At 36.4% G+C, this 24,364-nt stretch overlaps 2 protein-coding genes across 2 annotated transcripts; both read left to right on the top strand.

The window, feature by feature from the left end:
* The first annotated feature begins 6,643 nt into the window (after nt 1–6,643).
* On the top strand, nt 6,644–10,895 carry LOC121728164 (bilin-binding protein-like). Its single transcript, XM_042116287.1, has 2 exons — nt 6,644–6,685; nt 10,316–10,895. Exons 1-2 carry the CDS (start codon nt 6,644–6,646, stop codon nt 10,775–10,777), a joined length of 504 nt encoding a protein of 167 aa, XP_041972221.1. The 3' UTR covers nt 10,778–10,895.
* Nucleotides 10,896–18,319: 7,424 nt separating this feature from the next.
* On the top strand, nt 18,320–18,766 carry LOC121728163 (bilin-binding protein-like). The gene has a single exon (XM_042116286.1). The coding sequence runs from the start codon at nt 18,320–18,322 to the stop codon at nt 18,764–18,766; it is 447 nt and encodes a 148-aa protein (XP_041972220.1).
* The last annotated feature ends 5,598 nt before the right edge of the window (nt 18,767–24,364 follow it).

Here is a 24,364-nt window from a genome sequence, read left to right as displayed (position 1 = left end):
TGAGAGTCACTAAATAATTAAGTAGAGAACTAAAGTCGAGTCGTGTTATACGTATAGTGAAACTTCAAACCTGGGCCTGTACCACGAAGCGGTTTTGAGACTCAAACAATCGTACGAGAATGTTGCGTCCTACTCTAACAAATGTGAAATGACGTTGTTAGAGCAGGACGCGGCATTCTCGTCCGATTGTTTGAGTCTCAAAACGGTTTCGTAGTAGGCCTACTGACCATAGGTTCGATTTAGATGCGTCCGCGTCAACTAGCGGATTCGCCGCCACACTACGAGATCACAAACAATTATAAAGCAGCGTGACTAGATTTTTTAATACCGTACCATACCGGATCTCATCTGTCAAGCGCCCAAAATGGGCGCCAAAAAAATATAAGCCAGCTTATTTATTGTTTCTCTCCTTGTTACATTTCTTACAACGTGAACAATAAAACAGAGATGCAAATAAAAAGCCGCTAACACATTAGTGTGGCACGATATTTCAATTGTAAACATTATACATTTTTTATGATGATTTTTAATGAGAATAATTAGAAATTGAAAAATTTTCGATAATGGCGTGACAGTTAAACCCGTAACTAAACGCAAATGTATGAAATGAAAACACCCGGCTGACTGATTTATCTATAAAATAGGTGCAGTACTATAAAGTTGCCTTATTGTCATTGTAATGCATCATGCAAGTAGGCAGTATATTTATATCGTAAATTGTAATCCTGTTTATCATGTGTAAATGCTCAATGTTATGAACTATATCATTCCTGCAATATAATTTAGTGCGAAGTGCAGTCTCGATTTTGCATGTAATACATGTTTATTGTATCACATGCAAAATTTTAGCTAAATTAATATTTAAGCATTTTTACATTACAATACTCAAGAGATCACTGTTAAATTATAATTATTATTACAGTAAGATTGTAGTATTGCTTTGTGCTCGATTGAAAGCAAACGGTGTTTTGGTGATTATGACTAAAAAATATCGATAATAACAAGAACATTGTGGTAAAGGTAAAAAATGTATAAGTATTGTATGTAGGTACTATAAAGAAGCGCAGTTAGTAACCGAGCGTAGCCAAACCTTTACATCCACATAAATATTATACTTGTAAATCTAAAGTACCCAGTTATTATTTCAAACACAATTTCCAAATATTTGTTTGTATTGTCCGCGCGAAACTAGTTGGCCGCGCCAGGTAGGGACAGGGGTCACAGGGGTGAGGGGGCGGGTTGCTTGCTGCTCGCAACGCACATGAGATTAGACAGTGACCACCAATCTCGCGATATCATGAACAATAATATTATTTAATTATTGAAAAGAATAAATTAAAGGCAATTGATCAGTTTTATATTCTAAACTATTGACATCGGCTTTCCGTTTTTTTTTAAAACGTATGCACTTTGAATATTATTTCCTTAGATTATCTTTTTATCGGCGGACTCATCTTGCTATTGCAATCACTTGTGCGTTTTGTCTAAACTAGCCAGAACTGTCAAAATCAAGCGCCCTCGCCTCTCCGTCCCACCGCTCACATACCGTACCTAAGGGGGATATTAGATTATTATATATATTGGATCCGAGATCATTGAGTCAATGATATAGGATAATGTAATATAGACATATGATTCATTTCTTCCTTGATCATAGATTTTTGACATTTGCTGAGAGATTGGATCCAATACGGTCATAGAAATAGGTGTTGCCAGTTATTTAATATAAAAAAGAGTTTTTAATTTCTTGTTCGTTAATATGTTTCAAATAATGTAATGTAATTATTTTTCTAATTATATACTTGGATAATCTTGCTGAAATAACAAAAAACAAGCCATATTAAAAATGACGATGTCTTTTGACAAATCGAATTCTCTGAGATCTAGTAACCCTGACGTCAATACCTGTCAGCGTTAGCGCTCCCCATTGGCTATTGAAACCACATATGACGTAAAATAGGATCAATGAAATATGATAATGTAATATGCAGATATGATCAAATGATCATATATATATTGGATCCTATTATATGATCATAGAAATGATCCAATATAAATATAAGGCGCGGCCTACTAGTTCCGCGCGGATTATAATAATTGATCAATGATCAGTGATCACTGAGGAATATTACATTCTAAGGGTTGATTCAGACCGCAACGCGACGAGGCATGGCGAGTGCGGCTCGGCATAAATTTGTATGGATTTGACAGATTTCAATTACGTGACACAATGAGACGTCTTGCGAATGTGTCAAATCGTTTTTATTATTCGTAGGTGAAATGCATAATAATTATACTTAGGTAAATTTAGAAATGCATCTACGCGTCGCGTTGCGGTCTGAATCAACCCTAATGGTATTACAAAATAGTAAAATACCTTTATTTTAGATTGCATCAAAAACACTAGTAATCGGGGACTGCACTATAACTATGATATTGTTTAACCTTTAAATGCTCAATGTTATGTTATTATAATGGCTATTATAACGCTTAATGCTTTGAAAGCAATTTTAATTACTAGCTTTGATTAAAATTTGTAAAACGTGTTATGTATGAATTAAGTACCTACATTAAAAAAAATGAAAAAGTCCGAAGCATTTTCTTAATAATATCGTAATAACTTATCTGATTGTTTCGTAAAAATTTATTAAAAATTAGGTACTTATATACGTCTATTATATTACGTAATTCCTAGAATAGTCATTATAGTAATTTGCGCATTTGAAATTGCAAAAAAGCATTTGTTTAAATTTTTTGCCGTTTATCTAATAATGATACGGTTGTTTGGACTAAAATAAACAATTTCAAGGAAAATAATATACTTATATTTTTTTTAGATACCGCCTCCTATGTTTTCCTATTGTATTTGTACTTGGCAAAAACGTTTTGGCCGGGGGTAAACTTTTCTACCCCCGACGAAAAAAGAGGGGTGTTATAAGTTTGACGTGTCGGTCTGTAGTCTGTACTCTGTCGATACCGCGGGGCGCGGACAGACTATGTAAGCAAATAGGGATGTAGGCAGTAAACAAATTATTATAACACAAATTATTACTTATTTTTTTGAGAGTTTGTATTAAGTATAGAATTACCGAAAATTTTTACTCATAAACTTTATAATATTTTTCATTTAATTAATTAAAAAGTATTTTTTAATTATTTAATCCGTCGTATCACATGATCGCAAACAGCTATCGCGGAGTGGAGTCTAGTCTCCAAAACCCGAGTCCAAAACATTGTGTACACAGCACAGAATACATATTAGTTGGTGACAGTGACATTTCGATGTCGATTTCAAACCCATACAAAGATTTTTCTATCCAAGATTACGAAACTGTGGAGGAGACCTAAAATTTTGGAGGGGGTCAGACAGTAGCGGGGGGGGGGGGGGGGGTGAAAGACAGTAGCAGTCAACAGCATCAGAAGAGCTGCAGGTGCGTTGCCGGCCTTTTAAGACGTAATAGGGTAGGTAGGGAAGGGAATAGAGGAGGGTAGGGAAGAAAATAGGAGAGGGTAGGGAAAGGAAAAGAGTTAGGGATTGCGCCTCCGGTAAACTCACTCACTCGGCGAAACACAGCGCAAGCGCTAAGCTTTTATTATCATGCAAATTGTATAATATATTGAGGTTATAACTTAATAGTTAGAATTTTTAAGGGGAAATTTATTTTCTTCTTTTCAAAGTAAGTAAAATTAAATAAAAGCTTTTTTTCAAAAAGTTTTTTGCTTTTAATTTCTTAGAAACCTCAATATGATTTTTGAAGACCTATCCATAGATACCCCACACGCATAGGTTGTATCTATGAGGACCCCTAAATTTTTTTATAATTTTCCATTTTTATATCAAAATCTTAAAGCGGTTCACAGACTACATCTACTTACCACGTTTCAATAGTATTGCTCTTATAGTTTCGGAGAAAAGTGGCTGTGACATACGGACGGACAGACAGACAGACATGACGAATCTATAAGGGTTCCGGTTTTTGCCATTTGGCTACGGAACCTTAAAAAATGGACAATCCCCATTAACTAATGTTATGTTGGATACAACATTTTCCACGGAAATTTTACCCACGACGTCCAAGCCACGCTCTAACCAACTGGACCTCGTAGGTGTTTGCAGGGTTCCGTACCCGAGGGGTAAAAACGGGACCCTAAAATTACTGTCTGTTCATCTGTCCATCTGTCTCCAGGCTGTAACTCAAGAACCGCTATAGCTAGACTTCTGAAATTTTCACAGATTGTGTATTTCTGTTGCCGCTATAACAACACGTTTCACGCTGGTTGGTATTCTGTGAGTCCGTGGTATTTCTCCGGTCGAGCCGGCCCATTCGTGCTGAAGCATGGCTCTCCCACGTCAAGTATTTATTGTTATAGCGGCAACAGAAATACACAATCTGTGAAAATGTCAGAAGTCTAGCTATAGCGGTTCTTTATTTTCTTCTTTTTTAAGTAAGTATAATTAAATAAAAGCTTTTTTTCAAAAAGTTTTTTGCTTATAATTTATTTTTTGCTTTTTAGTTAAATCTCTAACTAGATTTCTTAAAGGCCGTTCCCAATATTTGATCTATCTCTGGTTTTGCCCTACTAGAGATAGGAATAGCTCACAATTGACATAAAATATAATATGTCTCTAATGTCTAATCTGAGCTATTCCTATCTCTAGTAGGGCAAAACCAGAGATAGATCAAATATTGAGAATGGCCTTAAGTCTGCTTGATTGTAGTTTGTTTTGTTTCCAGAATTTGTTAAAATCTGATTAACTTTATTATTTAAGTCTTTAAGATATTGTACTTAATTTTACGACTAAAAAATTAAATAAGTACTTACTTATCACTTAACAAAAATTACCGGATTCAACCAGGCCTTTCCTAATGCTCGACTGGTTTTGACTTGACATAACAAGACACGACACGACACGGCACGGCACGGCACGGCACTATAGTTATTTTTGAAGCACTTCTGCAATATGGGTATCAAGCAAAAAGGCTTATTGAGAGTAAATTGAAAAGTCATGTCATGTCCTATCGTGCCGTGTCATGTCGTATCGTGTCGTATCGTAACATGACGTGACGTGCAATGTCGTGTCGTGTCGTGCCGCACGACACGACACGACATTGCACGTCACGTCATGTTACGATACGACACGATACGACATGACACGGCACGATAGGACATGACATGACTTTTCAATTTACTCTCAATAAGCCTTTTTGCTTGATACCCATATTGCAGAAGTGCTTCAAAAATAACTATATTCCCTTATCTTAGATGAGCCGCCATATTGGATGTAGAATGACATTACATTCGTTTCCGAGTTATTCTCAATGAGCCCTTTCATTTGATACCCATATTGCAGAAGTGCATTAAAAATACATATATCCCCCTACCTTGAATGAGACGCCATATTGGATGTAGAACGACATTACATTCGTTTCCAAGTTACTCTCAATGAGCCCTTTCATTTGACACCCATATTGCAGAAGTGCATTAAAAATAACTATAGGTACCTCTATCTTGGATGAGCCGCCATATTGGATGTAGTATGACATTACATTCGTTTTCGAGTTACTCTCAAAAAGCCCTTTTACTTAATATCCATATTGTATAACTGCATATAAAATAACTATTTCGCCATGGTCGTGATGGTCACCCATATTGGATTTAGAGTGATGTTACATGCAATATCATGTAAGTATTGTCATCCAAACTAAACGTGCCTGCAAAATTTCAGCTCGAGTGGTTAAATGTATCTACTCCAAAATTGAGTTCCAAGATTTCACCCGAACATACATACTTACATACATACAGAGCAAGTTAAATAAAATCCAGGTTAGAAAAAAATTTTAAAATATTTTTTTTCTAACCTGGATAGTTTCCGAGAGACACTCTTCCAAAGTAGTAAAATGTGTGTCCTCCCCCCCCCCCACTCTAACTTCTAAAGAAGGGGCATGATAAGTCTAAAAAAATATATGATGTACATTACTACAAAAACTTATACCAACGAAAATTATTGATTCGAACGAGATCTAGCCAGTTGTTTTTTTTTTTATAAGTACGTCATTTAAAATGGTAAAAATTTTCATTAAATCAACTGAAATATGAAAATAGAACAAAAACCTCTTAATTTCATAAAAATAAACCTTATTGCTGCTGCGGAACCCTTCATGGGCGAGTCCAACTCGCACTTGGCCGGTTTTTTTTTAATTTTGCTCACTACAAAAACATTTCCGAGGAATAAGTTCAGTGATCGTTTATCTGTATATAATCGAAAAAAATACCCATTAGTTTCTTATATTTTCGAACAAATATGTTTAACCTTAGTTTGACCTTCAATGGCGTTAAATTAATATGGCAATAAATTCGACCAACATTACGTTTCGAACTTTTGGTAGGCTTCTCGTATCAGCTTTCACATAATGAGAACTTTCATTTGACGAACCAGCCATTATAAATAAGATTGAAAGGAAATTTAAAACATACAGCAGAGGTCGTTTGGCCGCCGATGATGACGTCAGAGCGAAACTTTAAAAATTTATTGAGAAAAAACTAGCCATGAATGAATTTCAAAATTATTTAATTTATAATCTTAAAATACCCTATTTTAACGAAAAAAAATATAAAAAGTACATGTGATTTTTTTTGGACAATGCCCATTGCTTGGGACAATGCTGGCTGGTCACTCGATTGTGTGAGAAGAAATGTGATCCATGGGCATGCGAAAAGTAGGTCCTGCACCTGATTCCTCGCTATTAAGTTAATCTTGTTGGTCATCCGTCCAACCGATTTATGAGAGTAAAGGAAAAGGTCATATTATGTACTGCGCACACACTTGGGCCCTTTATAATAAAAGCCGAAGTGAACCGATTTTCAATTGCACCGATTCCCCGTCGTTCTTATTCACCTGGCATATGACTTATGAGTGACGTGCGAAAGAGTGAAGAGACAAGGACGATGTTTTATTTTTTGCTTCATTCGCCCCCTTAAAATATATTTGTTGATGCATGGATATTGGATAATGTTATGATTTTCAGGTAACAAATTAAATCATATTTCTTCGACCTCACTTATATTTAACATTCAAATAACACCAATTTAGTAGATCAGGGGTTCCCAATCTTTTTTAGCCTGCAGCGCAGTTAATCGTCGCAATATTTTGTCGCGACGCCCTACTCTACCTAGCTATTGGAAAAATATACATGAGTAAACATCTTTAATGAGTATAATGAGGTTAATAATAAAATACAAATATTTAATCATCTATCTGCTCACATAAATAATATTATAATTTTATTTGGATTTGGATAGGGATGGAGGATCGACTCACGGCGCCCCTCTTGCCTTTCTAAGGCGCACCAGGGCGCCGCGGCGCACAGTTTGGGAACCCCTGAAGTAGATACTGATCTTAAGGCAACCAAAAAAATTCTGTTGTGGTCATGTAATTTTGAAGAGTATTTAAATAGCAAGTGGCAGTATTAAAATCGTTACAAGTGTAAACTGTTCATCAATCAAGATGATCTCCATCCAGTCATGCGCCGTTCTATGTATTTTCTTCAAGTTGGCAGCTTCAACTTTATACTTTGAGAACAAATGCCCCGTAGTTGAACCGGTTCCCAAGTTGGATTTTAATGGAGTGAGTTCCTTTTTTTTAATAAAGTGGCAAAATAGTGGCAATGGATACCAGACGATGGGGGACGTCGCCTCAAAAAGGTGCCGTGATGTGCTAGAGCAGGGTTTCTCAAACTTTCGGCTCCACGAACCCCTGTTAATATTTCCAGGTGACAGCGAACCCCTCACTAAGTAATGAATTCCCCCAAGAAAATAAAAAAAATGAAGAAAACTGTTGAAGAAAATAAGGTTTTTATTTGAATAAAAGGTAACATATCTTATATCTTTAAACGAGCAATTCTTCTATATACCTATATTGTATAGTATATTAGGTATATTATAAATGGAATCTCGGAATCGGCTCCAACGATTTTAATGAAATTTAGTATATAGGGGGTTTCGGGGGCGATAAATCGATCTAGCTAGGAATCATTTTTAGAATATGTCATTTTATTCGTGTTTTATAGAATACCGAGCAAAGCTCGGTCAAAAAGCTAGTTATTATTATAAAGTGCCAAAAGAGTGCCGCGCGTGCCTGCCAGTTATCAAGCCACTATTAGCGCGCGTTCAGACGTGCGCGTTTTCTACGCGTTTTTGCTCGCGTGGATTCAGCACATGTGAAATTGCTATGATTCATGTTGGATCCGCGCGAGTAGAAAATGCGCAGAAAACGCGCACGTCCGAACTGAAATCTTGTCGCGAACCCCCTGCCGTCGAATGGCGAACCGCTAGGGGTTCGCGTACCCCACTTTGAGAAACCCTGTGCTAGAGAAATGCGAGCCAGGCTGGCGGCTGGCTTACGGCTGAGTTGGATCGAGAGGAATGAAATAATTTTTGGAGAGGCCTTTGCCCAGCAGTGGAACAGCATAGGCTCTTTGAAAATGTGGCAAAAGGGAAAACGGGCAAAAGTAGGTCCACGACCAATAACGCTGAAAGTTGAGACGTAGGTATGTCATTAGAAAGCTCTTTTCTTGGCGATCATTTGTTATTACGGGGGCCAGCCTCATATCACTGTGGGAAAAGGTTAGGTTAGCCTCTTGGGTTAGGTTAGGTTTGTCTCCTTTTTTTTGTTGCGCAGGGGAAACCCATCATGGGTGCCCCGGGTTGGGGATGAGCCTCAGTTAAAAGCTGAAGCACCCCGGGGGTTTGTGGGACTCTTACCCACTAAAACCACCTGCGGTTTGCCTTCAGCCGTATACGGAGGGATGTCCTGGATCTGTCTAACACAGGACTCCCTCCACGACCAGCCGGTCTACCTCAAAAGGGACTTCCACCAAAGTTAGGGAATGCTTAGGCAAACTGAAGCGTTCCCCTCGGCGCCGGGACTAGCTAAGCCGGGCAGGTTCCCATCCTGACCCGGAGCACTGTGGGACGGAAGTTATTGGAGGTTCGCATAGCGACGCCTCCGGACTCCCGTCCTACGCCGGCGGAGCGGAACGGAGGATGGATCATCCTCTCTGTTCCGCTCCGCGAGGTTAGTCTCCTAACCTAAACTAACCCAGAAGCGGTCTGTGCGCCGCGCCCCTGCTGAGTACGGAACGGTAACGGTAGGTACGCGTACACATTTAAGGAGTGAGCACACTGAGACGGGCCGTGCCGGGGCTCATCGGGGTGAAGCGGAAATCCGCTGCGCCCCGACACAGTGTGCGATACGCGCATCCGCTTCCATACAAATTGTATGGAGGCGGATTTTTGCGATGAGCCCCGGCACGGCCCGTCTCAGTGTGTTCACTCCTTTACGTCGTGGTTTTGGCAAAAATGACACTTAAATAAAAACTCTTATAAGCTATTGCATAGATTTTATCGCAGGTTTTGAGCGCTCCGACCGAATCAAGAAATTCCGTAACTAAAAACACCTAATATTCTTCTAACGTCGCGTCGTTTCGGTTCGTCAGACTTCGGTGGTACGGAGTTTGTGTGCGACTAGACGTATTCATATATCATCAACACGGTTTGTAATCATAATTATAAACTATGCGGAAATTTTCATTCCTAAAAAGAAAACAGCAAACTATTAAGTTAATAACTCTAGCTCTATAATATATGAGGATAAGGGATAAGGCACATGAGCCACCGTTTGGTAGTCAGCCACTAATATAAGAGTCTTCAGAGTGAAAGTACTGTACAGTAGGTACATAGTTGAAAAATTCACCAACTTCAGTGATGTTATGGCATATTATGAAGTTCTTTGCCCCTACAGTTACAAGCAAAAGATGTGCTTTGGGGCTTTCGCTTTGGGACTATAGAACCCGTTTCTTATCAGCTACTAAATGGCTACTGTTTAATGTCGAAGTAATATGAATTCATAAGTTATTGAGTAATAGTTGATCAACTAAAAAAAATATTCGGCAAAGTATAAAGTAACTTTTCGTTCAAATTCCATTGAACTTAACTGAGATAATGTTGTTAGTATAGTGTAAGGGTGGGTTGCACCAACTTACTTTAACTATAACTTTAACCATAACAAAATGTCAAATGATCAGTCAAATTCCGAGTAAAAGTCCATAATGGACGCCATATTTGACGATAACCTTAACCTTAACTATAACTACGTCTCTGGTGCAACCCACCCTAAAACACGTTATAAATGTACATTCATTGACCATACAAAAATTACCAAAAACTAGCGGTACTACGGAACCCTATATTGCGCGTGGCCCGACCCGCACTTGGCCGGTTTTTATACAATACCTGCATTTTTTTTACTTTTCAGCTTCAAGGAACCTGGTACGAGCAGGCCAGATACGATAACGACTTTCAAATGCTGGAGCACTGCGTCGTTGTGAGCTTCACCAAGGAGAACGGCAAGGATCTTTTCAACGTGCAGGGCATTGTTGATGATAAGCCTCTCGCCTTCAGCGGACCAATCAACGCCGCGTCCAACGGAACCGGAGTCCTCTTCTTCCACTCTTCCGTGTACAAGAACATTGAAAAGACAGACGAAATGGCCGTCGCCGTTCTCGCTCTGGACGTGAACAATTACGCTGTGATGTATGACTGCAAATACGACGAAGAGACCAAGAAGCACCATGACTACCTCTGGATCCTGTCCCGTTATAAGACTTATAGCGGGGTTACGAAGACGTTTGTAGATGGTCTGCTCGATAGGAGCCCTTTTGTAGACAAATCTAAACTCGTCTGGCAAGATTTCTTGCCTAAATCATGCAACCGATAAATGGAAAATTCACTATTAAACTCCAGATAATCCCACAAAAGAGCATGTGAAAAATTACCATTCATGTGATTAATAATGATTTCATATTACAAACTTCGGTGTGACCACAAACTGCTGATAGTGCAATTAACATTATTTGCTTATAGTAACCTTGTTACGTCAACTCCGATTCATCGTCCAATATCAAACAGTAGATTTAAATAAATGCAAATACGATATTATTATGTTATTTTTTATTTTTGTTACACCTTTTTACAATTGAAGCTAGTAGCATTTTCCACTTTTAAAGCTTAATTACTTAATTAAGCTTTAAAAGTGGAAAACCTACTTAGATGGGTGAATTTCAACATGTCCATTTTTTTTTCATTTCGGTGAACTTTTTTTGTTTCTATGTTTTTTGAGTTTTTACCGAAGTTTCCTGTCAATTGTAATGTACTACAAAAATAATTTCATAAAAATTAAATAATAAACAAACGAAGCAAACACATTTCTATTTTTGCTGTCACCGAGATGAAAAAGTCAGTCACCGAGATGAAAAAAGTATTACCGAAATAGTATATAATACATGATTGTAAAACATGATTTCATAAATTCGTACCCGGTTTTTTCCGGTTATTCCCAGTTATATGGTTATATAATAATATAACCATATTATATTATTATTATTTAAAATACAATGGACTCGTAATGTTTTTGCTAATAGGGGTGTAGACTATTTTTAGGAAATATATTTATTTTACATATTATGTACATTTGTTACATCTGAAAATATAATATATCAAAAATAAATACACTGTTATTTAAATAAAAAAAAAACACTTAATAAATTTCGTTTTAAAATTTCCCGCTAAAACGCTAAAGTTCATCATAGCATTGCTATGATGTCATGGTCCTCCAAACAACAAAAATCTTTGTATGGGTTTGACATCGAAATGTCACTGTCACACGTAATGTTTTGGAGATCGTGACGATTAGGGTAAGAGATTCGTCTAATGTGAGTGTGGACTTGTTACTTGACGAAGGTTCTCCTGAACATATTTTCTTCAGCTGTCCAAATCGTCTGTCTTCGCTGTACGATTCGCTACCCCCTAATATCCCTCGTCCGCACCCTTTTATCCTTACTTCATACTCCTTTTGTAAATATTTTGTGTAACTTTATTAACAATAATATTATGTAACATCAGATTGTAGAATTGTGTGTTTAAATACTAACAAACTAACTTTTTATATGTTTTGTATTGTTTCAGATTTAATATTATGGAGATTGATTAGTCACGAGTTTAAACTTGAACCCGCTCCTTTTTTGGATTTGGATTTTTTTCTTTTCTCGCACTTATACTTTCACAAAGGCCAACTCTAGAGCAAAGTTATTACCACTGGCAACAAAGTATTTTTTTCATAAACCTATAGTATATATTATGTCTATGATTTTTTTTCTCATCAAAGTTATTGACACTGGCTATTCCTTATGGGAGGCCATTTTTAAAGAAGAAGAAGAAGGAGATCGTGACGTCACACGACGATGGTTGTTTGCGATCATATTGTGATATTACGGATTAAATATTTACTTTTTATTAAATAAAATAAATAATCACTTTCGGTAATTCTATAATACAAACTCTAAAAAAAAACAATAATTTGTATTATAATATTTCGATTATTGTCCACACCACTATTCACTAACCAACAAAAGTCAATAGTATACCTAATCCTAAGAAACTATAATATGAGGTCACAAAATCAGTCTCTGAGTTTGTATATGTTACGCTCAAAGCGTTACGCTCAAACGCTCAGTGAGCGAAAAAATGGCTCACAACGCGTTGTGGTCATAGTGAAACGGCCACGACGCGAATTTCGCGTCGTGGCCCTAGTGAAAACGGCCACGACGCATTCTGGTAATCACAGAAATACCACATAGCGAAATTCGTGTCGTGGCTGACGTGCTATTCGACCACAACGCGTTGTGGTAATCGAGAAAAGCCATGACGCGTTCTGAGCATTTAAAAACAGCCACGACGCGAATCCGTGTTGTGGCCCAAGTGTGTGTGCAATACACAAGAGCACTCTGGTTTCAATGAAACCAGGCCAAGTACGCAGGAGTTATGTTATAGTGCCCAAGTGTGTGCGCAATACACAAGATCACTCTGGTTTTAATGAAACCAAGCCAGTTACGCAGGAGTAATTTTATAGTGCCCAAGTGTGTGCGCAATACACAAGAGCACTCCGGTTTTAATTAAACCAGGCCAGTTACGCAGGAGTATTAAAATTACTTCTGCGTAACTGGCCTAGTTTCATTGAAACCAGAGTGCTCTTGTGTATTACGCACACACTTGGGCACTATAAAATTACTCCTGCGTAACTGGCCTAGTTTCATTGAAACCAGAACGCGTTATGGCCGTTTTCACTATTACCACAACCAGTTGTGAGCCATTTTTTCGCTCACTGAGCGTTTTCGGTCTTTGAGCGTAACATATACATAAAATCAAAGGTAAATATTATTATGTTCAAATATTTAAAGTTAAAAAATTTACAAATATTGCCAAATCAGGCAATGACCGGCACAGCAATGTCACGAGCACCTGCAGTCTGCACACATCGAACCACACCAAGCCGAAGGCTGCCGAACTTAAACGACATTAGACATAATATTATGTTAGGTGTTTTTCGTTACGGTATTTCTTGATAATCGCGATAAAAGCTATGCAATAGCTTAAAAATTCAAATATTAAGCAGCAGCAGCATATTTCATTTTTATTCATTAACAATTTTTATAATTTCGCAGATTATATTATATTCATTCTGTACTCGTATGAAACAACTTTAAAAATCACCGAGATGAAAAAATTTGTATTCACCTTCGATCACTGTATTCACCGATAATATGAAAACTATTGTCACCGAAGGTCACCGAAAGTCACCGTAGTCACCGAATCACCATTTCCGTGATTTTTTGGCATTTCGGTAATTTTTTATCCACTTCGGTGACCAAAATATAGGTGACCAAATTTACCGAAATGGAATCATCGAAATGCAAATTTGCGACAAATCGTTGAATATTTTGACACCGATATTAATTATACCGATATCTATATTATATTCTGATACAGTCTGATACATACTACTAAAAGTGTTTGTAAGAAAATAAATTAATGCTTCTAGCTGATTCAATTAACATGATAAATTGATTCACGGAAATGTAGAGAAAAGTGTAGGGTGTCACCGAGACGATATACTTACGTTTTTAGCGAGAACACGCAGTGACGCAGCAGACCATTCTCTCGCTTCAAATGCAAAAGCGTGACTGGCGCTTGAGTTCGAGAAGTGGCAGTTCGTTCAAAAGTACTTCTGCTCTCGACAATTCATATTTCTTTTTTAATTACCGAAATCAGGCAAAATCTTGGACAGTTTTTTTTGTCCCACTGTTTTGTAAATATAATGATTGAGATTATGAAATTTGTATTGATTATACCTCCATTCTTTAAGAATCCAATAAAAGAATCCGTTTGTTTGTAGTTTGTACCACTAATATTTTTTCCTCGGCTACAAAATAAGGACTAAAAAGAGTTTTGGGACAGTCACCGAGGGCCCAAATTTCCACCTTTAGAATTTTTTATTTTAATGTTTTAGTTATCTAATTAAAAACGTGTCTATTGCCTCATATGGATACTCGTAATCACACAAACTATGCGATAAAATTTATTTAACGCTAAAAAGCCTTTTGAATCTTTTGATACCCCCATTTTCACTGTAGCCGCGTAAGAAATGTGTTTGGGAAATTCACCCAGGTACTTAAAGTACAATTTATTAAAATTATGGATAGGTATTAATAAGAGCAAATTTAGTATTAATTTCTTAAAGAGAATAACCATGTTTAAAATTTTGTAATTTAAATAATTACTTATAATTATTATTTTAGGTGTGATAGTAAAAAGCAGGTGTTATACATCCAATACAGTGTTATAGATAGTCTCAGTTCATATTATGTATTATCTATGCAGCTAGCTAGTCATTATAATTATTATTATAAGAAATAAGAAGACGAAAATCTTGTTATATAAATCTATAATTATTATCATATTTTATCCCATGCGAAACTATTAAAATAGACGAAACGAACGAATAACCAATTTTAATATGTATATAGTAATTATTATGCCAGATAACATGATAATAATAATTATTACTATTTATCTTAAATTTTAGTATTTAAAGTATCTAGAAGCACTCGTCCGTATTATACAAGTTATTTTTTCAGTCGTAAATCTGCATAAAGAAGAAATCCCCAGTTAAATAAGAGTAAATTGTATACTTTAAGTATTATAAATACTTGTTAACTACTTGTATTAAAGATATTACTTAAATTCCAATAAATTGGATGACTTTATTCAAAATTCTTTGATGAAAAAATCAGGAAAAGGAGTTATGTTAGAAAGATAAAGGAATAGAGATAGGCGATGAAAATATTGTTATACTGGCTTCGCGCGGTTATAAAATATATAGCCTATGTCACTCACTGAAAAAATGATTAAAATCGATTCAGTAGTTTTGATTTATATATTATTTTGTCTCAGGCGGATTGTATAATCCGGCGGTTTACATTACAGATAGCTGTTATCAAGAACAGGGCCGTTTTGTACTGCGGCGGCTTATCGATTAGCCGGATTGTCATTGCGATACGTTCTTCAATAAGGCGGCGTTCTTTTCTTAATTTTCACTATTCCCGAGCGTGTAGTTCGAAAACGGATGAGAATTTGGAAAAACTGTATAAAATCTAATTTATAGAGAATTTAATAAGCTTTAATGTCGTCATAGAATATTTTTTGCTACAACGCATAGTTTTTTAGTTATTAACGAAAAACCAAAAATTTAGACCGTTGTCGCCCTCCCCTCCCTCCAGCTCACCTCCTAGACGTCAGGACTTTTAGTATGTTTTGTCCCTAATCACCCTGAATAAGTTCCAGCAGAAATGGCTTAGGTTCCCGCTCACGCACTCTATACCTTCTTTTGAGTCATACGTTAATCGGACTATACAGGGTGTAACAAAAACAAGTGATAATACTTTAGGGTGTGTACGTGTTCCCTGTAGAGATTTCACTGTGAAAGTAGCAGCGCTGAAAGACCAAAATTTTTTTTTCACTTTTGTATGGGCAAGGGCCCGAGCGTCACGAGTTTCCCCATACAAAAGTGAAAAAATTTGTTGGTCTTTCAGCGCTGCTACTTTCACAGTGAACTCTCTACAGGGAACACGTACACACCCTAAATTATTATCACTTGTTTTTGTTACACCCTGTATAGGGTTAACTCGAATTTGGTACCATGTTCACAAAAGTGGTGATCCGATGATGGGATCCATGAGGAATCGAGGGTACTCCTTGAAAATGATATTCTATTTATACAGATCTGTTACGTTCATACTATTTTCCGGCTTAAATCTCTTCTGAACAACATTGACAAATTTGACAGATAAGTGAAACAAAAGATACGAAATGCCATTTACATAAAAGAGACAGACTAAATAAAAGACAGCCCAATTGGGTCGTATTTGAAGCTTCACAACGCGCGCGGTAGTAACATATCTGCTTTAAGTGTTTTATTATTATATCATTGTATGGAATCATATTGTGATTTTAATTTTGTCGGAAGCATTCGAGGTAAATGCTACCAAAAAGTGAGATTTCGCACCAAGTTATACCTTAGTTCCGAAGGTCCCCAACAGAACTTTTGAATCCTTATAGATACAGGTTCGGGGATTTTGGCGTTGTTTAAACAACTGAAAGCATAAGCCAATATATCACATTATGACATATTTATTGGTACTTTTCATGATATTTTGCATCGAAGCAGATGGTTTTGATGATCATTTCACTGTTTGTGGATCGATTTTCAAAAATCTTGTGTTGTTGTATAGGATAGAATCTACGAAAGTGGTGATCTGATGATGGGATCTATGAGCAATCGAGGTAAATCCTTGAAACTTTTTGTTTCTAGTAACTTAAACATAATATGTTAGAATTAAGTGAACTTTCATGCAAAGGTGTCTCTTGATCCGAAGGCACTGAACAGAACTCCTGAACCTTTAAAGATAAATTAAGTTTGGAAATTGCAGCATCGCTTAGATAACTGCAAGCATTTACCACAATTTCGCTAACAGTAACATGATGTGAATATGTAGTTAACATTCGTAATGGTTATTTACGCATAAAGCCTTATCTTGTAGGTAACTAATAATAGGTAATAAAATTATTATTTTTTAGCAAAAATTTAAACCGACTTACTTTCCAAGGTAAAAACAATATTATTCTTAAAAATATGATCTAAAAAGTATGAAATAATTGTTATTCTTCATTAGTGCCTTTTTCGAAATTCGACTTAAACTCAACCAATTCTGTACTTACTAAATTTTCATTTTTTTTTAAGTCGGTACCGGCCAAGTTTGTCGAGTATCTCAGTTCTGGGCTGGTACCGACTTCAAACGAATAAAAATTGAGTACCTACAGAATTGGTGAATAAGAATGAAGAATAAGAATTATTTCATACTTTTTAGATCATATTTTTATAAATATTATTGTTTTTACCTTGGAAGTCGGTTTAAATTTTTTGTTAAAAAATAATACTTAATAATATAATAACTTAACAGTCGATGTTATCGTTGGGGTTACAAAAAATTCGTTACTTGGGCTTTGGATTTACCTTGTTTAAAGGGTATTTAAGTTGCAAGTGCTAAAATTATAATCATTAATGTCAGCGTCTTCCTCTCAAGATGATTTCGAAAATCTGTGTATTGTGTATTTTATTTAAATTTGGATCTACGTCTACCTTATACATAGAGAAAGAATGTCCGGTTGTAGCACCAGTACCGAAGTTGGATTGGAAGGGCGTAAGTATCTTTAGTGATTGTATTTCCAAGTAGCTATGAACTTATTGATAGCTATGAACTTATTGATGTGTCTTTTGTGTTTCTATTGTTTTCTCACTGCTGTGGTAACTGTCTATCGTATGTGTTTTAGAGATTATTCTATTGTGTGTAGATAATGCTCCAAACTATCGAGCATTGTTTGATGCCGATCTTTATAGAATTTTTTAAATATTGTGCTCGATTTTAGCAACGAGACTTAACGAAGGAGGACGATCCTAGATTCATAAGCCTCTCAAGGGCGACATGACAGATTGAATAGGTTTACAGACATAACGCTTATGGTATAAACCAGACAATCAGTGCCGTAAATAGGGCGGTGCCGCCGGTGCCCAGGCACAGGGCGTAGACTCTGGGGCCTGGGGGGCGCACCGCGCAAGAATGGCCAGACCAGACAGATCCTTATTTTTCGAATTGCTCCCGATAAGTTCCCGTTGCGCCCCAGAGATGTTTCCCAATGTAGTAAAAAAATATCCACAGCCGAACATATTATAACCTCCTCCTTTTTGGAAGTCGGTTAAAAAACAAATGTGCAGTTGTATAGAAGCTCGCACAGGGCGAAAAAAAGGCTATTTACGGCACTGCAGACAATAAATAACCTATAAACTATTTGTTTTCAGCTTGGAGGCATGTGGTACGAACAAGCGCGGTACGACAACGACTATGAGATAAAAGCACACTGCATCTCCGTAAATTTCATGACGGATCAGAACATGTATAATACCACAGAAATCCTGGGCGACATACCATATATTTTCACCGGACCAATGAACGCCGCTTCCAACGGCACAGGTGTGATCTTCTTCCATTCATCCCTGTTCAAAAAGATAGAGCATACGGATGAGATGCCAGTCGCTGTTCTTGCCCTGGACGTGAACAATTACGCTGTGATGTATGACTGTAAATACGACGAGGGGACGAAGAAACGCCACGACTACCTCTGGATTGTGTCCCGTTTCAAAACCTACGGAGGCGAAACTAAGGCATTTGTGGATGACTTGCTCGACAAGACGCCGTTTTTAGACAAATCTAGGCTCCTTTGGCAGGACTTGTCGCCTAAATCATGTAATCGATGAATAAAATATGGTTAAAAAATTGTATCACTTTTCATTCCCGAAGTTAATCGTAGAACATAGTAAAAACTTAAGATGTTTCTAGCCGGGCTGAATGCACAGTTTTTTTACAGGACATTTTTATTCTATTTTTAATTTTTATTATACTTAATATTATGTATAGCCTCTACGGTTTACACAAAATAAGCGGTGTGAAACGCATCGACCCCTTCATAAACAGTAGGTACTTGGTTGACTTTAAAATAAGAATTTTTGGTAGTGGTGCGAAGTTTTAACTTATTAAACGTATGTTGCGTATAATATAATGTAGCGATATTCCCTTAGATAATGTGAGGCGACATGAAAGTCATATTTTAAAGATTAAAGACACAATAACCCTAACCCAAAAGGTACAAATTAGATAGGTACTGCAGTAAGGTCTTTATGAAATCGCAATCTATACTTAATATTATAAAGCTAAAGATTTTGTTTGTTTGTTTGAATGCGCTAATCCCAGGAACCACTGGTCCGATTTTAAAAATTACAATTGACAACATTTGTTAGTAAATGTTTTTATACAGGGTGTAATAAAACTAAATGATAATACTTTAAGGTGTGTATGTGTACCGAATTTAAAGTTCACCGTGAAAGTTGCAGCGCTGAAAGAGCAAATTTTTTTTCTCACCTCCGGACGGAAAACTTCAACTTTCTTCCCGCTGCGCTTACTGATGTTGCCGTTTTCCGCCTCCGTCGATGAGAAAAATAGTATACGCACCATGGGCAGTAAATAAGAAAGCCTCAGATCACGTCATGTTTGTTGACCTCGGCTTCGCCTCGGCCAACAATTACATGTGATCTGAGACATTTCTTATTTTCCTTCCTAGGTGCGTAATGTGCTATTTATGTGATTTTAATGGGCAAGCGCCCATGCGTCAGGAATTTTCCCATACACAATAGTTTAAAAAAGCTGCTCTTTTAACGCTGTTGCTTTCACAGCGAACTCAATACAGGGGACTCATAAACTCCCTAAAATATAACTTAGTTTTGTTACACCTTGTAATTTTTAATATATTATTCGTTGTATATCAATAAATGAATATTTTTGTTTCCATAATTTTCAAACTGGTTTATTGAATGTAATTTTAAAATCTAGTTTATCAATGATATTCTATGTTACTAACGTTTTATACTTAAGTGCCAACTAGTCTGTCAAAACGTCAGTCCTAGTCTAAATTCCTAAAGATGACTTCGATTAAGACTTTGTTCATCTTCTGTGTTGTGCTTAATGTAATAGTTGCTGTCGCCACAGATACAGAATGTCCAACCTTTCAACCAATTCCAAATTTAGATTGGAATGGAGTGAGTACTTTTTGAGTTAAAATAAAAAAATATACTTTTACAATATACATATTATTATTGTAGTCGTTAATCTATACTAATATTATAAAGCTGAAGAGTTTGTTTGTTAGTCTGAACGCGCTAATCTCATAAGCTAAGGTCCTATTTGAAAAATTCTTTCAGTGTTAGATAGCTCATTTATCGAGGAAGGCTATATTTTATCCCGCTAAGACTAATAGGAGCGAAGAAACAGGAAAATGCGGACGAAGCCCCGCGAAACGTCTAGTTTTATTATAATACGCCCGCAATTTTGTTGCGCCGAAATTCGGTTATCGCGCGGGAACCGTATATTTTTCTGGGATAAAAAGTATCGACTCCATACCAAACATCAAAATTGATTCAGTGGTTTAAGCGTTAGGGGGTAATAGACAGACAGACAGACATACAAAGATACAAACAGACAGACAGTCACACTTTCGCATTTATAATATTAGTATGGAAGTATACATATAAATCTTAATAATACGTATAAATCTTACTAGTTACTAGATGTTACCCGCTAATTTTTTGTGCAAATGTCCAATGTTCTTTTCCGGACTTCTAATACCAAATTGTATCTAAATCGGTTTAGTTTCTAAAATATTATATGCATCAGTTTGTTTTATAACTTTTCACGCTTAAAACGTGAAGAGTTATGAAACAAACTAATGCATATACTTTAGAATTTCAATATGGGCTAGTACGGATAAGAGTTAGATATAAACACAGACATAGATCATGATAGATACCGCATGTGTATGTACTTCGCGTGTCATACCGCGCTCCCAAACAACGAGCAATGCTATCGATGCTAGGAATCGGACGTCAATCGGAATTTTAAAAATGCCTAAATGCCTAAAAGTGTCGTATTGAGCTGTAGAAATTCAAATAGAAACGTTGGCCTAGATATTGGGCACTTTTCTTATCATCGGTACGACACAGTAGCTATGAAAAAGTAGCACGCTCATTTTCATACAAATGGAGCGACATGCGGTATCTATCTTGTTCTATGTCTGTGGGTATAAGCAATAATGAGTAGTAGAACTCTACTATTCACTCCTTCAATTAAACATACACTATTCATGACTTTCAAAGGTTTTGTGACTGAAGGTTATCTAGGTAGGTATTTATAATGATTTTTATTGGTCAAAATAGGTATTAACCTATCAACAACGATGTTGAATACATAAACTCTTGTCAAACAACCTTAGAAACTGGTCTTTTCACAGTAACCTTTGAAAATCTTCCCCTATTCCCTTCCCTTCCCATCCCTACCCTCCCCTATTACCCTATTCCCTCTTAAAAGGCCGGCAACGCACCTGCAGCTCTTCTGATGCTGCGAGTGTCCATGGGCGACGGAAGTTGCTTTCCATCAGGTGACCCGTTTGCTCGTTTGCCCCCTTATTTCATAAAAAAAATGTAAAATACATTTATTTTTTAAATTGTAGATTCGAGGAACCTGGTACGAGCATGCGAAATACGAGAATGACTTCGAAGTGGTCTCCCGCTGCATCACCGCCAAGTTCTCCAACGAAACCGGCAAAGATGTGCTCACCGTGAACGAAATTGTTGCCGACCAGCAAGTGACATTCAGCTGCCCCATGCGAGCTGCTTCCAATGGCACAGGAATCATCTACTTCCATTTCCCCTTCCCGAAGAAGATCGACGAAGGAGGTGCTATGCCATTGGTCGTTCTCGCGTCGGACGTCGAAAAGTATTTAGTCATGTACAACTGCAGATACGACGAGGGTACCCAAAAGCGCGCAGAAATCTTCTGGATCCTGTCACGCTCTAAGACCTATGATGGCGAAACGAAGGCTTTCATTGACGATTATCTCGAAAAAAGCTCAGTTCTAGAGAAATCAAAGATCATTTGGTACGACTTTTCGCCAGAATCTTGCTATACACCTCTCTAAATGTAACGTGATCGCACTTCGCTGCTTTGGCCTATTTAATCGTGATTAAATATGCAAATAACAATTTGGGATAAAAATAATAAGTCTGAAATGTTGATTGTACTGTTTATAAAAAACCAGCCAAGGCCCAGTTGTACCAGTTTAGGTTGTTGGTAATCATTTGTTAAAAAACTTCATAATATTTACATAATATTGTGGGTTTTGCCTGTCACTTTTCTGTCCACATATAAACATTATGTCCGTTGGGATAGAATGGCAGCTTCCTGTATCCCCAGTTTTAGCAGCACAATTAATATACACAGACACAAAACATACAAGTTTTAAATATTTTTTATCTTAAGTGATGTGAATAATTATTGTGAACATAAAACTGTAGATTAATTATGTCCTCTCTCACACAAGCTGTACGAAGAACAAGACATACCTAATTAGTAATTACATAATAACAAGATATTATTTAACCCACGATTAAGTTTAACTTAACCCAGACTGGTGCAAATAGACGAGGTGAACTTTATGTGACTATGGAAATAAAAACAAAATACGCATTTTGTAATTACATTATAAGGAAATACCTAATTTAATTTATGTAAATTACACTCAGTAGACGTACAAAAAATAGCTACAATCGTTTTAGTAGCCATGTTTATTCATAACATATTATAAATGGACTATAAAAGATTGTAAACATAATACTAAAACCGATTTTTAAACTGTTGTGACTTATAAATAATATATATCCACTAAACACCCATATTTAAATAAATTTATAGACAGTATATATATATTAGTTGCCTATTGTTTCATAATATTCTGGCATAAAACTTAAATTATTTATTCAATTTTATAGTCTAACGGCCGCACGTAGATACATAATATTTTAATAATAATTATTATAAACTTCAATTTAATGAAGAGTTTTACATATATTATGGGACTTATCTCAATATCGTGTTAATCCCGTGATATTGAGATAATATAGATATTTACAACTCTTAACCGAAATTAGTAATATTCGTCTCTGAGTGCAGTAAACCGTGGGACGTGGGCCGCGTTTTATAGAAATCTTGTGTTTTGTCTATTCAACAATGAACCAGGAAAGCAGTAGACGGATCACCTGATGGTGAGCTGCTGCTCATGGATACTCGCAACACTAGTGATGGGAGTTTTTTCTTGTCCGTAAAATCCCACCCCTCTTAGGCCTCCAGTGACATTACGTACTTGACGAAATATATTTATAATCGTGTAACAGTAGCGTCGTTTCGCGCCGATTTTCTGTAATATTAGTGTCCGACCGAAGGTCTAGTTTTGGCCGAAGCCGAAGCCGATTAATCGGCAATCGCTACAACCTTCGGCCGAAGCCGGAGTTACGGAGTTTTAATCCTCAATTACGTATAATTTTGAGGTCGGTTTATCTTTTTGAAATACAGTTATGTTCAGTATGTCTACAAGCTACAATTAATTAAGTATTTCAAAACTTCAATATTGAAGGTTTACCTAATACATTGACTGTCTCATAGAGAAGTTGATTTAGAGATGGTAATAAAAGTTTGTGATTTCGTGATTTATTTATTAAGTATTTAATAATTTGTGGACTACAAATAATTAATTAAGTTTAATGAATGACTCAAATGTGTAGTTCGAAAATGGATGAGAATTCGGAAAAAGTGTATTAAATCAAAATAGAGAATTTAATAAGTTTTTTTTCATCGTAGAATGTTTTTTCCTACAACGCATCGTTTTTTAGTTATTAGCCAAAAACCTTTTTTTTTTTAATTGAGACTTTTAATTTTTTTTAATTGAGACTTTTGTCACTCTCCTCTCACTCCAGCTCGCCTCCTAGACTTCAGGACTTTCAGTATGTTTTGTCCCTAAGCACCCTGAATAAGTTCCAGCAGAAATCGCTTAGGTTCCCGCTTACACATTCTACAAGTTTTACTTTATTGACTGAACTATTGTAAAAAAATAATAATTTCTTTATTATTTCACCAATAACAATAATTAGACCAATCAATCAGTCTTTGTTTTACTCGACTAGACCAAAACTAGAGTAATAAATAAAATAAACAAATACTAACTTCTTAATAAATAATTACATGTTAATTAAGGAACCCTAATGTAACAAACCAGCTGACTTCGCGCTCCTGCAACTTTCCCAGCGACGGTGGCCAGCGAGTTCGCCGAATCCCATACAATAGCTTATTCTTTTAGGTCCCCATTGTTTCAATTCCAGAATCATAATTTTCATTTTACATTTGTCACTTCTTAATCCTACTTCGATTAGGACAGTCGCTTTAGGATAATTAATTTTAAAATTGTAATTTTTAAT

This window comes from Aricia agestis, chromosome 6 (genome assembly GCF_905147365.1).
Source record: "Aricia agestis chromosome 6, ilAriAges1.1, whole genome shotgun sequence".
NCBI classification, from domain to species: domain Eukaryota; kingdom Metazoa; phylum Arthropoda; class Insecta; order Lepidoptera; family Lycaenidae; genus Aricia; species Aricia agestis.
The sequence above is the reverse complement of the archived record's forward strand: the minus strand, read 5'-3'. Positions and strand labels throughout refer to the sequence as shown.